General features: G+C 44.1%; 1 protein-coding gene across 1 annotated transcript in view; it reads left to right on the forward strand.

Moving 5' to 3' along the window:
* ARSB (arylsulfatase B) overlaps window positions 1-16862 on the forward strand; it is a gene marked incomplete at its 5' end in the record, with an annotated part of 150231 nt that overhangs the window by 9781 nt on the left and 123588 nt on the right. Inside the window, 3 exons of the mRNA XM_080925708.1 lie at window positions 5491-5677; window positions 9350-9540; window positions 16016-16223. Of these exons, the coding sequence (XP_080781834.1) occupies window positions 5491-5677; window positions 9350-9540; window positions 16016-16223 (586 nt within the window). The remainder of the gene's footprint in view (window positions 1-5490; window positions 5678-9349; window positions 9541-16015; window positions 16224-16862) is intronic.

The raw sequence follows: 16862 nt of genomic DNA on the forward strand, positions 1-16862 counted from the left end.
CACACACGTGCACACACAAACACATGCATACTCATACACACTCATATACATACCACACACACACACACACACACACACACATACACACACATAATAAACGATTTCTAATTGAAAAAAAGCTTTGCCTACACTGTTGCTCTCTGATCATTATCGTCATCGATTTTTGCTTCTCTAATCATATCACTTTACTAAACATTCTGCTTTCAGATTTGTCTCTATTTTTTCTTTAATCAATCTCTGTTGGATTCATAATTTAAACAGAGGAAGTAATGGAAACCATTTCTCCCTTGTTTATTCTTTTTTACAAACAGCACCGCTTTGTGGGGTGAGTCAGAGACCCACACTCTTTACTAATGAACAACAAAATCAATTGGCCCTTAAAAATGTCACTGGTGTGGGCCAGTTGTGAAGCCTGAGCAAGGAGAAGCCAAGCCAGATGGGCAGGCCAAGCTCCCAGGACACAGTGTGTTCTGTAGCTCTTGGCTGCAGCACCCTGGGCAGCTGAGTGCTTGTCAGAAAGCATGGGGGAGGGGGCGGATTTGCCACTCTCCATTTTTTCTGTGAGCATCTCCAGGAATAAACTATAGGACGGTACAAGGGCTTTCTATCCATGACTGAAACCCACTGGAGACTGGCACAAACACAGGCTGGGAGTTCTGAACCCCTGGCTGGTCACAGTCACATCCCGTGACTGCATTCTCTTCTGGAAACTTCCCTTCAGGCTCCCTACCTGGTGTGTAAGGTACAGGGGCAGGCGTGCTCATTTTTCTGAATTTGCTTGTGCCATAGCAGGTGTTACTTCACAAACGTGGGTTCATGTTGCATGGGGGTTATGTGTTCAGCTTGCACAGGGCTGGTAGACCAGATGGAACTTCCCTCTGGCTCCACCAGGTGTTATCCCATACTCTTGTGGGTGGGAGAAAAACGGCATCCACTACCAGGTATGCTATGGTGGTTCATTGAGCCCCTGGTAGAAGCTCTAATGAGAATGGCTGGAGTGTGGTATCCTGAGCTTGTGAAATACTGTTTTAGTCACTGTGATGAGACATCATGACCAAAAAGCAAGTTGGAGAGGAAAGGGTTTATTTGGCTGATACTTCCACATCATTGAAAAGAGTCAGGAAAGGAATTCAAATAGGACAGGAACATGGAAGCAGGGGCTGATGCAGAGGCCATGGAGGGGCACTGCTTGACGCCTTGCTCATCATGGCCTTGTTCTTATAGAACTGAGGACCACCAGTCCAGTGATGGCGCCACTCACAGTGGGCTGGGCCTGCCCCCCATCAATCAGTAATGAAGAAAGTGCCTTAAAGGCTTGTCCACAGTCTTAAGAAGGCATTTTCTCAGCTGAGGTTTCCTCTTCTTAGATTGCTTTAGCTTGTGCCAAGTTGACATAAAACTAGCGAGCACAGGCACATAGTTAATCAGTGTGCTTCATGGGCCCGAGAGCGGGGATAGAAGAGCTTCTGACCCAAGGGTCTTTGTCTTCCCCAAGGCAAGAGGGAGTGGCTGGGTTCAGCTTTCTTTTTCTCTTGTAGCTCATGAGACTGTATTGCAACCATCTTCTGGGTCTTTGGAGGAAAGACTAAAGATTTCTCAGTCACCCGTCTCATTGATTGTAGGACTCTTCCTGGGGTTTGAAGACCTTTGCCATCAGAGGAGCAAATCCTCAGTGGTCAGGTGCAAACTCTGAAGGGGATGTTTTTTCAGGAGGATTTGTTTTAATGAAGAGAGAGCCACACAAGAGATTTGAGTGGTAGCCCCAGTGGAGTTTCAGACATCACTGCTATACTTCATGCCTTTCCCTATTGACACCTTCTCTCTGAGTATTGATGATGAATGTTGGATGGACGTGTAGATTTTCTTGTGATTAGGTAACTGTCCTTCCTTCTTTGAGTCACATTTGTAAGCCATGACAGACCTCAGAGTTCTGTGCTGGAGTGGAACAAACTTGGCACCTGCCTGTTTACTGTGTCTCAACACATTATAGCTTCCTGGCTTCAAATAGTGTTTGAACAGACCAAAACCACGCTCTTGGCTGTCCTCCAGAGTTTGGCTTCTGCTTCCCAATAAATGCCATAAAACGCTCTGTCAAATAAATTTTCAGGAACTAAAAAGAACAAATTCCCTGTTTTGTAAGATTGTAGAGAATAGAGGCAGGTTTCAGCTGACCCCCTGGCTTGCTGCCCATGGCACAGAAAAACCAAATTGCACAGTATCTCTTGGCAGGTCTTTCTATGATCAGAGATAATTCTCTGCACGTGATAGATGAGCGTTCTATGTGAGCTTCACATGTTTATATCCACTGGTGCCTTTGGGTTCCATAAAATATTACTTTTATGTCCTTAGTTATATATTAGTATATGTTATGAAGTGGTTGAGCCTTGGCTGAATATTCTGTTTAGTAAGCTTGCTAGCAATGGAAAGAATTCTTCTTTGTGTGTATGAACATGCTTGTCTGCATGTGCCTGTGTGTCTATGCATGCATGTCTATATGAGTGCAGAGGGACAACTACCTTTCCCTAGAAATGATAAAATACCCACCATTCAGGGCTGTGTCTGGAAAGAGATGGCATATTCAAATTAGAGTACATTAGGGAGGGTTTATTTGCAAAAGTGACTGTATTTCTATATTTTAGAGCTGGGAATGTGAGTGGGGCAGAAAGCGGGCAGTAGTGGAGAGGAACAGTGGGGCTGTTACCACCCCTAGGCCAGTAGGGAGGGAAGGAAGAGATGAGATGACCTAGAAAGACGACGTGTATGGGGATGCAGCCTTCAGAGTGGCCTTCAATACAGACACAGAAGTGGCCAGGCTGAAGCAACTCCAGCTCAGGGCTGCCCACCCCAGGGTTGCTCACCCCAGGGCTGCTCACCTCAGGGTTGCCCACCCCAGGGTTGCCCACCCCAGGGCCGCTCACCCCAGGGTTGCCCACCCCAGGGTTGCCCACCCCAGGGCTGCCCACCCCAGGGCCGCTCACCCCAGGGTTGCCCACCCCAGGGTTGCCCACCCCAGGGTTGCCCACCTTCTCCAGTCTCTCTTCTCTCTGGTGAGTGATTCCCCACTGACTGAGCTCAGTTCAAGCCAGAGTTAGAAGACCAACAGGACCTTTCTTGGCTTCCAAAGACTAAACATGAACTGACAGGAAGGCATCCAGAAGGGCTCAGGAACATTCCCACCATGTGTGCCCAGTTAGGGCTGAGACATTGACAAGATTCCCACGTGATAAACTGCAGGACTTTGAGCATGCCACTTGGTACACTTTGATGTTTAAATCTACCTGTGAAACCATGGTAGTGAGCTTATCATACTCATATAAGACATATAAGACAGTCCTTGTGGCTCTTCTGGCCTCTGCTGTCACTGCATCATGGTCACACACCCCATGTGGGTACAATTGTAAAATACTGAAAAATCCAACAAAAACCCAACCACACGCAAGTCTGTGAACCTATAGGGTTTGAATAGTACACAGTTTTAAGTGTGAGAAAATCAGTACTAAGTGTGTGCAGTGGAACTGTAGATTTGAAGTTCCGCTGTGCACTGTATCTGATGTATTTGATTCGTCCTAAGCAAAGCACATGCCAGGAAGTGGCTCAAGAGGGTGAAAGATCTCCGTGTAGTCTCCGAGGAAGCAGAGCCCTGGGAGGTGTGATGATTAAGTTTGGTGGAAGCTCAGTCGGCTCTGCCTCCATTGGCCCGTGGGCGTGTCTGTAGGGCGTTGTCTTGATCGCTAATTGATGTAGCATTGGGCGTGCTACTGTGGGCAGTGCTGTCCTTGGACAGGCCCTAGACTCTGTAAGAAGGTTGTGGGACAAGCCTGAGAAAGAGGCCAGTAAGTGGTGTTCATTTGTGCCTCCAATTTCTGCCCCAGCACCACTCTGTGACCGACTACAGTGAGCAAAATAAACTCTTTTGTCCACCATGTTGGTTTGGTCGGTGTTTTATCAGGTCACCAGAGAAGCAGACTAGCACAGGAAGGGAGTTGTGTTATCGATGGCTGCTCATGGCCGTTACCGTACACATGGTTGAATGTTTAATATGCATTTGGCATTCTATATCACCTCATCGACCCCAGGCAAACCAGAGGAAGTCATTACAGGTAAAAATAACCTTACAAATATGGAGACAGAGTAGCTCAGGGAAGCTGAGGTCTAAAGGTCACGGAGCTTGTGAATGATGGAGCCACAATGGGGTTGGGTCCCTGCATTCTTTATACAGCACATTTAAGGAATTACTAGCAGCAAGTTGCTTGACAGCCACCCTCTGTGGACCAGGGTGCTGGAGTCCTGTGAATCCAAGACAGCGAGGGGCTCTTTACCTGAGGGTGGTGAACGACCCTCTCACAGGGCTTGCATGACAGATATCCTGCACCTCAGATATTCACATTATGTTTCACAACAGTTGAAAATTACAGTTATGAGGTAGCAAAAAATAGTTTTGTGATTGTGTTCACTGCAACATGAACTGTATTAAGGGGTGGCAGTGTTAGGATGGTTGAGAACCAGTGACCTAAGGAAACCGGAATCTCCTGTTGCAGGGGAAGATTGCTTCATGAAATGGGTATGGTAGCATTTTAAAGTTTATCATAATCACAATTTGCCGAGGGATTTATTAGGAATATATTCCCATTAAAATTCAAGGAACTTGTAAAGTTATAGAAATTACATTTTTAAAGATTATATATTATATTTATATATAAGTAATATACACATTAATATATATTATATATATTTGCTGTTTATTATATATAAGTACACTGTAGCTGTCTTCAGACACACCAGAAGAGGGCATCAAATTCCATTAGAGATGGTTGTGAACCACCATGTGGTTGCTGGGAATTGAACTCAGGACCTCTGGAAGAGCAGTCAGTGCTCTTAACCACTGAGCCATCTCTCCAGTTCTAGAAATTACATTGTACTATTCTAAAACTCAGCACGTCTTAGTCTCCTAATGCCAGATGCTATGTGGACCCGGTGCCCTAGAAATGCTTTTGTGGGCCACTCCCAAGCATTAGTCGGTGGGATGCTCTTTAGAAAAGATCAGTTTCTTTCCAGATTATGGCCTATGGCCTATGTAAAGCTGAGTGAGAAACACGAACCATCAGTTTCACCGTGCTGTTAAATAAGTCTTTCCCCCCAAAAAAAACCCGACCAAGTCCTCAAAGAATAGAGATGTTCCTTCTAATCAGATTTTAACTTCCTACATGCAGTGAGTGTGGAATCCTTTCCCTCGATTGCATAAATCACGGGTACTGGTATAGTACTTTGATAATGTTTGTTGAAAATATTGGTTTGGTGAAATGGTTTTATTCATACATCCAACTCCTATTTATGTCATTATGTTACTGTGTCACTGAGGAATCTGTCTTCCAGAATACACCTGAGCATCCAGACTCACAGACATGCGCTTTGATTTGGGCGGCTTCTGCATCTACTCCTTCCGGGTGTTTCACGGGCATTAATCCCCAGTTTTGTGTTTATCTCTTTAAGATCCACATGGGCTTACAGCATTACCTCATCATGACCTGTCAGCCCAACTGTGTTCCCCTAGACGAAAAACTCCTGCCTCAGCTTCTAAAGGAAGCAGGCTACGCCACGCACATGGTCGGAAAATGGCACCTGGGAATGTACCGGAAAGAATGTCTGCCAACCCGCCGAGGATTCGATACCTACTTCGGTAATGGAAATGCGCATGCTCAACAACACATGTACTGCATCGTAAATACACCCAAGTGTCATAAAGCAAAATGACCGGAAACCTGTACACAGAATCGGGCAGCACCGTGGTCGGGCTGCTTTCGGTTGTTATCCTCATAAGCCCGCTCTGTGCTGAGCGTGCTCTGGGCACATGCGCACCGCAAGGCAGGGGCCTTAGCTAAAGCGCTAAAAAAGAGTGATAGGGACATTCACATCAGAGACCACTGTGCGCTCTGGAATCTTCTTACCTGAAGATGGTGGGCAGAGGTGTAAGGAATTAGACTTTGTATTTAAGAACGTTTCATTGAAGCTCACATATATCCCGCCATGGCCTGTGTTCTCCAGAAGGAGAATAACTCACTCTTCCTGGGCATCTTCTCCCACTCATGAGATCTGCTTCTGAAACTACTAGGTTGGAGAAGATTGATTTAAAAAAATTAATAACAATAAAAAGGAGATAATAAAAATGGTTACAAGGAACTAACCAAACAAGAACTAGAAACCAGAGAGCCCTCTGAAGTAAATGTGAAACGCCAGGTTTGTTTTAAAACATGGCACTTTAAGCCTGTTGTAAACTCTGCCTTAGTTAATGGCCTGCTTGCCACTAGCTGTGTCTCTTCCTGTCAGGGTCTTCTTATTTGAGCTATCCTTCTGCCCAGATGGTTAGTAGCCTCCCTCCTTCCATCTCAGTCTTCCAAACTGAACACATACTTAACATAAAGCATCTAAATAGAGTAACAAAAGTGGAGCCACCAGTAAGAGATGTTATAATTTAAATCCACCGCATTGCAAATAATGAATGAAAAGGAAAGAGGTGCAGGGGAGCACTCCACGGCTAGGATGGGAGGAGGGAGGGGAGGAGGGAGGGGAGGAGGAAGAAACTGCAGGAGTGTGTTACCACAAGGCAGGGGTGGGTACTGGGGAAGAGTGAAGCTTCTTCCAGTTCCCCTTTGGGAGAAGATAAATCGGGGAGCTTCACTCTAACAGAAAAAAGTGATAGCTTTCTCGTGGATTGTTTTTAGGAATCTGCTTCCAACAAAGCACAAACCCAGTGTGAAAGATTGGATCTGTGCTTGAACCCATGAGGCCAAGCACTTGGCCCTAAAGCTAGGGTCAGGATGCAAAGATGTCAGACAGGAAGGAGGGCACGTATGTCCCTCTCCAGTCACGGTGAGGCATCACCACCAGCCAGCCATGACATTCTTTCTAGCTGAGTCTAAACAAGTCTTCAGCGCCCTTGAAGGGCTGTTAGAAATCAGCCTTCATTGCTTAATGTCTTTGAAGTTCTCGAGGAATGGCTGGCCTGTGCCTTGGGGATTGCTTTTCATGCAGGATGAACTAATGTCTGTCCTTTGACAGACTGCGGATTTTTAGAATCTTTATTAAAACGCGACTTTATACTTAACATCCTAGGTAGTTGGACAGCTGGGAAGAGAGGTCATTCGGTGAAGTGTTTGCATCAGTGAACTCGATTTGATCCCTAGAACCTAAGTTTAAAAAAAAAAAAAAAAAAAAAAGCTGGGTATCATCTAAGCTTTTAGTCCAGGTTCAAGGATTGTGGAGACGGGTGGATCCCTGGGGCTCACTGTTTAGGAAGCCTAGCCTAACTGCCAAACCAGTAGAGAATATGTCTCAAAATACAAGGGGGATAACTCCTGGCAGTGATGTCAGGGTTGTTCTTTGACCTATACCCACATTTAATATTTGTCTATACTGGTTTGACCAAGTATTTGACTTCTGGTTTTATGGTTCTTTCATTTATAATCTCATTTAATATTTGGGGTTCCTGTAACCAAATATATCCTGTGCCTAAGTCTTCTGTCTTCCCCAGTGATAGTTCATGTTAAAGGAAAGGAATGGGAAGTTGTCTCTCAAACTCTAATACCAAGGAGATGTTAAAAACCCAAAGTAGAAAAGAAAATTAAAAAGAAAGAGCCAAACTAGTGGCTTGATCACTCTAATCATCAAGGTAAGGTTGAAGTGTGTGTGTGTGTGTGTGTGTGTGTGTGAGAGAGAGAGAGAGAGAGAGAGAGAGAGAGAGAGAGAGAGAGAGCACACATGTGACAGCCCGCAGGATCAGCTCTCTTCTTTCACTGTGAGGGTCTCAGGGATCAAACTGAGGTTGTTAGGTTTGGTTACAATTGCCTTTCCTCACTGAACCATATTACTAGCCATGACTTTTGTGTGTGTGTGTGTGTGTGTGTGTGTGTGTGTGTGTGTATACAGGTTTTTATTTTTTCTGGTCCACATTAAGTAATAAATCTGTTGCATTTATTTCCTATAAATACAGATAAAAGTCACAAGTAAGTTATATTGGGGTCATATACTAATTGGGGTCTTCAGGACCTTGAACTTATTAGATCATGAAAAATAGTTCATTTAAAATTAATTGAATTATTACATAAGCTGTATAAGGCTCTTAATTGTCACTGTAGACAAAATTCATAAGAAGGGAAAAACGGGGCAGTTTTTCACCATTTTAAGACTTAAAGGGAATATGTCTAGAAATATAGCTAAGGGCTCAGCAAAGTTTATTTCTTTTTAATAGCTTTATTAGGGTATAACTCATATACTATGCAATAACTTAGCGATTTTAAAACAATTTAGCGATTTTGACACACACACACACACACACATACACACACACATATATATATATATAAAACCCACATATATATATATATATATATATATAACGTATACATATGTATGAATGTATGCATGTCACAGAAAGAAACCAAATCCCATGAGCAGTCATCACCAGCCTTCACATAACCCTAGTCCTGGGACGTCGCTGACTACCTTCTGCTCTGTGTTGACTGACCTATTCTGAGCAAGTCCGTACATTTAATCACAATACACAGCACAGCTTATTCTCACACTTCAAACCAGGAACACTTGCAGAACAATGGTTAGTTTGGGGATTTCCTTTTCTCCTAGGCTTCAGTCTCAGCTGTGGGAGAGGGATCTGGGCTACAGGGGCGCTGCCAGGCTGCTCAGCTCAGGAAGCAATGAGGCTCTAAGCAGCAGGGCCGTGTGTATGCAGTCTAGGCAGAATCCTGGACTTTGATCTTTGGGGCTTCTGAGCTGTTATAGAGAGCTTGTATTTGGAAAGGTTTGTATCTTTCCACCAGAGGGTGTCAGCATTTGACTAAATATAACTCCTGCAAAGGCCCAGTGCTTAAATAGCTACAGAAATCTGTCTCCCTGTCTCAGTAGCAACCAATGCCATGATCTGAACTCCGTTTTTTAGTATTTTACAAGTAAAACCTTGTAACACATTAGTGGTGTGTCTTTTTTTTTTTTTTTTTTTGCCATAGATAATTTTAAGGGATTAACATTTGGTTACCTCCTGAACTTAAACTCTGATTTCTAAAAACCTGTTTCCATGGATCAATCATTCAGAAGGAGCTGACGAGATAGAACAGATGCTCTAAAAGTGAGAGAGGGACTTGGATTTCCATCCAGTATCATTTCAATGGTGTCTACTAACAAATATAGAGACGTTAAGAAATGCACCCCTGATTAGCCCTGTCATTTGATTAGCCTTGTCATGGGCAATCAATCGCATTAGGCAATTACATGCTGGAACATTCGTTTGCTTACAAGCTTTGTGTCATGCTGACCGTTTTGTCCCCCGTTCTTCTTGTAGGATACCTCCTAGGCAGCGAGGACTACTACACCCATGAGGCCTGCGCACCAATTGAGTCTTTGAACGGTACCCGCTGTGCACTTGATTTCCGGGATGGTGAAGAACCCGCAACAGAGTATAAGAATATTTACTCAACAAACATATTTACCAAAAGGGCTACAACCCTCATAGCTAACCACCCACCGGAGAAAGTAAGGCTTCCTCCTTTAATATTATCAAAATCGTGTTGCTTCCAAGGGAGCACGCATGCGTGTGTATGTGCATGCGTGTGTGCAAGCGAATAATTTTAGAGCATGTTTTAGTAGTCAGAAAGGGAAGGTTCTGCATATTCCCTGGAAAGATTTGATGGATCAGGTCCGGGAGAAAGCTGTACAGTATATAGGAGCCCCCAAGAAATGATTCTCACAGGCAGGGACCCTGGGCTGCAGGTGGAGAAATCCTGTCTGTCCTGCATTTCAGTGGGAACCCTGCTCACTCCTGTGATGCTTTATGTGTGCACCACTGAGTGGTTAGCAAAACCAGGCTTCAGGATTCCAAACAGGTGTCCGTGTGCGAGGCAGGGCTCCGTGATGGAGAAATGTTGGGGACTCGGTGTTAGAGAATTCCTCTCATTCTGTGTTTTCCTCTTCGGGATCATTTAGGTTATTCTTCATCTGGTGCATCCTCATGGTAGTTTTAGAGCAGGTTGACTGATTTTTTTTTTAAACCAAGAAAACAAAAGGTAGCTGCCTGATTTGGTTTTCACTGACCAACTTGACGGACGTGGCCATTTTAGTAGTGCTGGGTTTTTACAGTTGATATGCATGGTGTATTGGTTTTCACAGACGCTAAGGAAGCTGTCAGGTGTGTCATGTGCAGACTTAGCTGGAGGTAGGAAGAGAGAAGAGTTGTAAGTAGCCTTAAGCAGAAATTGCCTGGATTCAGTACATTGGAAACAGAGAAGATATGTGTGTTGTGAGACACTAGGCTCAATACATGTCCTTAGGTAGAATTATGTTAGCACACTCACAGAATTGTCCTCCAGCGGGAGCCCACCTGACATGGAGAATTTGAGACCCTGTACAGCTCCTTCCGGTTCTCTGCACTGTCTCTTTGACAGTGCCTGGACTCTCAGCATCAGCCAGGGGTCTGGCTTGTGTACCTGGTCAGACTTAGTGACCCTCTGATGACTCTGGTACGGAACCTTCCAAGCTCTGTCTTCAGTACTCTCGCTCAGTCTGAGGGACCTTCGCTAATGAGTGCTCTCAGGTTTGCCATACTTTAGATATTTAACAGCTGACTTAATTACCTGGCATCTCTAGATAACCGTGTCCGCCGTGAAACACAAAGAAAGGGGAACCTTCTCTCAAATGTTTAGAATCCCGCACACTTTAAGTCTCGATTTAAACCAAGACAGTTGGTGATCTGGGTGTGTGGCTCCACATAGCATGAAATGGATAAGAAGACATGACTGTGGTGAGGCGGTTCTCTGTGGGTGAGCTGGGGACTGGGGCGGAAGGCTCGGAACTAAGGACAATAGAGACCCTAAGAGCCATATGTCAGGTATCGTTAGCCATGGTGTCCCTTGCTGGCTGTACTGTAGCTTTCAACTATATGTGAGGCATTTTATGGACATAGAAAACCAAAGTAAGGTTTTCAGAGAACTGTTTATTATCCTTTGAAGGTCACATGCTGTTTAAGCAAACAGGCTTGGCAAAATGAGGTGGCTTGTCCAAAGCCACAGGGCTGTTGGAAGTCAGAGGCAGAATGTGATCTCTCACTTCTGACTCCAGAGCATCTGCTTTTACTCACCTAGTTCATATTCAGCTCCACAGTCCCAGTCTTGACATCGTATCAGAACCTCCTGGAAAATTTGTAAGCAATACTGATGTCAGATAGCGTGAGGCATTGGTCACAGGTAGGACCGAGGCACTGATATTTCATCTCCTCATCCCGGCGGTTCTGCATGCTGCCACTATGGAGATTCTGTGTAGTTAGGACAGTTGTGTGAGTGTTAGTGTAACAGGCTTACATGTGCAGAGGCAAGCAGATGCCAGCTTCCTATTACAGGCCCACAATCTGATCTAATCATGTGACTGTATGCCACAGAGGTAATCTGTCTACAGTAAAAAGTCACTCTTTCTGCCTGGAGGTGCTCAGCACAAGTCTTAATGAGAGTTCTGGCTTGTCTACCTGGTCAGACTTAGTGAGCTGCTAATGACTCCTTGTCTGGTATAGACCCTTCCAAGTCCCATCTTTGCTACTTTTACTCAGTATGAGGGGTCTTCCCTAGTGACTGTTCTCATCTTCCCTGTTGACTGATCTCAGCTTTGCCACACTTTGGGTTTTTAAGGGCATGATGCTGACATCTCTAGGCAACTAGGTCTGCCGTGAAATGTGAAGAAGGGGAATCATTTCTCAAATATTTAGAAATGTGAACAAAACAGTATTGTCTCCTGGTGCAGCATAGCACCAAGCAGCTAGAAGCAAGTGGCTGTGGAGAAGTAGTCCCTTGTGGGTGGGCAGATAAACTGGGCTGGTGGAGAAGGCACAGAACTGAAGACAGTAACGGGCCTTAAGAGCTCACATCCCACAGGAGGGGTGTTGTCAACACAACACTGCTTGTATATAGCATTACAAAATCGCCTGATGGGAGATGGAAGTTTCCTGCCAGTGTCTGGGATGCTCTGAAGAACTAGTCATCATTCCCAGGGTCCCCAAGCACAGACATAAGAGAAGAAAGAATAGTCGAGCAGCAGCCCAGCCATTTTCACAAGGCAGCTCCCGCACACAGATGCTCCCAGTTCTCGACAGTGATGTCACTTGCTGGTTTCAGGAGCTGCATCTGTGCAACATCTTTCCCCAGGATTTAGTCTAATTCTGTGCTAGGCTGCCGGGTGCCATGGATATAGACTGTAACGTGGCATTTGTTCTAAGACGGAAGTCATGAAAGGAATTCACGTGAAGTGTTCACAAGCCGATTAAAAATGTCCTTGATTTTAAGGTGCAGCCGAAGGAGAAAATCAACAGAGCTGTTGTTTAACAGTTGAGTTGCTGACTCTGGGCGTGGGGACACTGCTAATGGCTTTATGTGTATCAGGAAGAGACATCCTTCTCTTTGATGTCAGGGTGACTCACACAGTAGTAGCACTATAAAAAGAAAGTAATGTGTTCATAACATGGCTTTCTGTTAAAAATAGATCACCAGCACTTTGAAGAATTAAAAAAAAGTAAAACCTCTACATCTAATCTACTAGAAGCTTCCTAAAGAAAACAAAACAACAACTCTTAGGGGAAGACTTTCTTTGTGTGAGCACAAACCAGAAGAAATGTCTTAATTTGGATGTCAAAGATAGAATAGTAGTTTCAACATCTATTCATGTTTTTCCCATTCATACTTTGAATAAGGAAAACCTATAAAGACATAGAAATAAGGCTTTTCTCTTTAGTGCTATATGGTTTCTTTCCATATGAGGGTTTAGAGTACAGATCTTAAGAGCCATGGAACATAATGGGAAAGGGACACTATCTATTAGCGTCTTCAATGTGAGTATGCAGAAAATTAAGTCTGGGTTCTATGTGGTACTTAAATGTCTAGTCATGCTTTCCCAACCAGGATACTTGGCAGAGTCACAGTTAGGCTTGAGGTAAAGTTGGCAGCTATGACTAAACTGATCAGAATAAGAGTTTGCAATCAAGAAAATACCAAAACCATACCAAGTTTTAAAAGAAACAGGAATCTGCAGAGGTTAATATTCTCAGCAGGACTTCAGTGTAACTCAGGAGTCAGTGAGGTGAGAAGAGGCCTCTCTCCAAGGCCAAGGACCTTCTGTCCATAGATGCTCAGATATTCCCCAGATGTAAGCTGTTTGCTCTGGGCAGTGAACTGGGTTCCAACTGGCAGGTGGGGAGAAACTGAATATGGCTTTTCTCTGGTGGCTGCAGGCATGGTCCTGATGGTGGCGGGAGAACCTCCAAGCCTTTGATAATCCTTCTTGTCATCAGGATTCCGTGAATACAAAGACTGCCCTTCTCCTCTCCCTCCATAGTTTAAAATCAGTACAGTGGGACTGGAGACATGAACGAATGGTTGAGAACACTGACTGCTCTCGCAGCAGACCTGGTTCAGTTCCCAGCGCCCACATGGTGACTCGCAACTGTTTGTAACTCCAGTTCTAGGGGAGCTGACGCCCTCTTTTGGCCTCTGTGGGTATTGCATGCACATGGTGCACAGACATATATGCAGGCAAAACACCTACATAATACACATTAAAAACCACTATAGTAATACTTCCACTTGGTGAAGTTGGAAAATGGGTTGTTCGTGAATAATGTTCACCTTCTGGGTGCTGAAAACTTAATTTATAGTGGTGATATAAATATATACAAAATGGCTGGGTGTGGTGGCACATAATTTTAACCAAAAGACTAGGAAGGCAGAGGCAGGTGGATCTCTGTGAGTTTGAGGCTAGCCTGGTCTATGTAGTGAGTTCCAGGCCAGCCATGGCTACATATTCTTTGAGAGCCCTGTCTCAAACAATAAAACAAAGTGTGTGGCAGGGAGTACGTAAAATGTGTTTCATTGGTCCCAACCTCATGAAATAGGCTGTGCACAGCTCCTGGTGACACAGAGCTACACAGATGTGTGGAGCTGTTCGTCCCACAGCAAAGCCGCCTTGGACCTGCTCAGGATGACATGGAAGAAAAGACAGCTCCTTGTTATTGTCATCTAAAGAGCGCTTGCATCATTCTTGTGAATTATAACGGTGTGAGGCTCTCACGTGTGCCAGTCACCTGACTGGCCAGAGCAGAGTCAGAGCAAAATGGTGTCAGGAGGGTTGGCACAGGCTTTAACAGTAGGAAGTTATTTTTCATGGAACTGGTGCACATTTAATTTTTTTAACATTTAACTCAAAATATCTGAACTCCAAATAAATGTAAGGGTGTCTACTGGAGCTCCCTGTGTGGATAGTTCTTCTTATCATAAGTCTCCATCCCCCTAACTGATTGACACACACTCCATCAAAGGCTGTGTCATTTAGAACAATTTACAACAGTAAAAAATAAAATGTCTCCCATCTGCCTCCTTCATTTATGATTTAAATGCCTCACATAAATGTGCTTATTCTTGGATCAAAGCTCTCGATTATTGTCTCTTTGAGGGTTTTAAACATCTTGGGAATTTCTATAAAGCACTCTGCGAAGAATATCTGCAGAGAGGTCCCCTAAGGGTTGACCTGGAAGACAGTGGATGCTGACTGTTCTGAGTTGGCATAGAGAAAAAAAAAACAGAACCTGTGGATCACACTTTTTATTTCCACTAATTAAACTGGCCTCACATTTATTTGGTTCGATATAAAAATCTAACAAAACACTGTTTCTTCAAAAATGTGTTAAACCAAACCCTATAAATGTCTCTTTATTTTTAGCTAATGTATCAGTCGATGCATGACAGCATTGTAACAGTGAGGTTCCCAGTAGGAAAGCCCTGATCAAAGAATGGCACCTGGGCATACCTTCTAACCTTCTGAAGCCTTGCTTAACTTGTTTGTAAAATGGATGTAACAGAATGGTTTTAATATTAAATGACATAGAGTAGCCAGATTATTATCTGTGTTTTCTATATGAAGCATTCAATATGCGGTGTGTTGTTGAGACTATTGTTTGGGTTGGAGCCTTCTGCCCCGTTCTAGGACTTTGATCTTCATATTTTGTTTTTGGGTCTTATCATCTTTTGAACATATTTACTGAGGCCTAGTTTGTATATCATAAAATTCACTCAAAGTATACGGTTAACTAAGAAATTTAAGAGGCATTTGATTACCACCCCGATGTAGTTTTAAAACCTCTCATCATGCTTGAGAGAAATTTCTACCCTCTAGTAGCCCCTCATCATCCCTCTCGCCAGGTCTCCCCATAACCACAGACATCCACTCATCTACTTTCTGTCTCCATAGGCTTGCCTCTGGAATATTTGAGTCAATGCAATAATACAAGCCGTGGTCTCTGGTTGGCTCTTTCCGTGTTTTCAAGGCCCAGCTGTGTTCCACTGATTGTTTATTTAGTTGGTGTGCACTGGGATTAAAAAATATTCTGAATTTTATTCGTGCACCCATCAGTTTGTAAACATCGAGTCTTCCCAATTCTTGTCTATCATGAGGCCATTACACTAAGCATCCGTGTACATGTCACATGGACGTGTGCTGTCATGATTGTCCACAGGTAGGAGGACCAAGCTGTATGGTAGCCGTGTGCGACACTAAGGATTCAGGCTGTCCTTTCAGTGTCTGAGTATATTGCTTTACATTCCTACTGACTCATTTCTCTAGATCCTCACCAACAGCTTTGCTTTCTACTTTAAAGGCTCTGAGCATCCTAGTGAGTCTGAAGCACCGTCTCGTTGTAGTTTTTGTTTTGCAGTCCCCTGGTTATGAACATTTGTTACATCATCTTTGGAGAAATGCCTATTTAAATTCTCTGTCCTTAAGTAACTTATCTTTTATTGCTGAATTACTTATATACTCTAGATGTGAGTTCCTTATCATATGTACAATTCACAGATATTTTGGTACACTCTGTAGATTGTCTTAAAATTATATGTACTGAGAAATCTTGACTGTCTCATGTTTTGTACCGAAAGGCTTCATTCGTCTTAACTGATGCTCGGTTTGCAAATTCTCTTTGCAGCCACTGTTCCTCTACCTTGCTTTCCAGTCTGTCCACGACCCCCTGCAGGTCCCCGAGGAGTACATGAAGCCATATAGCTTCATTCAAGATAAGCACAGACGTATCTATGCAGGAATGGTGTCTCTCCTGGATGAAGCAGTGGGGAATGTCACCGCAGCCCTGAAAAGCCACGGGCTCTGGAACAACACAGTCTTCGTCTTCTCCACAGGTCAGTCCGGTCGTTCGGGAAATCCATCTCTTGGCAAACCCTAGGATGTATCATTCCAAAGGTAGAATGGGGACAGACCGGAGAAGTTAGCTTTTCCACAGGAAAAGAAATGCCAAGAGCTGTGGTGGAGCCTTGGCCGCAGTGTGAGCAGGAAAAGAATTGCGCGCCTTTCCTCCTTTTGTTTGCATATTTAACACACCAGTGTGTACTTGAAGACCAGCGCTCACTTACTGAGTGAGGTAGCAGTTAGCAGGCACCACATATCCACAGGGCACCAGGAGGGCAGATTCTCAGTGCAGGTCACCAGGGCCCTCTGCTGTGACTCTTTGACTGTGCTAATTGATGGTTGTGTCCTGCAGACGCAGGCTGGGACATGAGAAAGTCAGAATAGAAAAGGAGCAGATTAAGCTTGATCTAGAGTCTCCAGGTATAAGGTGGTTTTGTTTCTTTTTGTTTGTTTGTTTTTGTATTAAAATTGTTTTCTGACTGAAAAAGTTATACATTCAATAGAAAAAGTAAGCAAACACACACACACACACACACACACACACACACACACACACACACACACACACACACACGGTGAGAGACAAGCATGGTTGGTATTGTTGTCCTTCCTGTGGGTTGCAAACCCCTTCA

The sequence above is a fragment of the Micromys minutus genome (assembly GCF_963924665.1).
Source record: "Micromys minutus genome assembly, chromosome: 11".
Classification (NCBI taxonomy): Eukaryota; Metazoa; Chordata; class Mammalia; order Rodentia; family Muridae; genus Micromys; species Micromys minutus.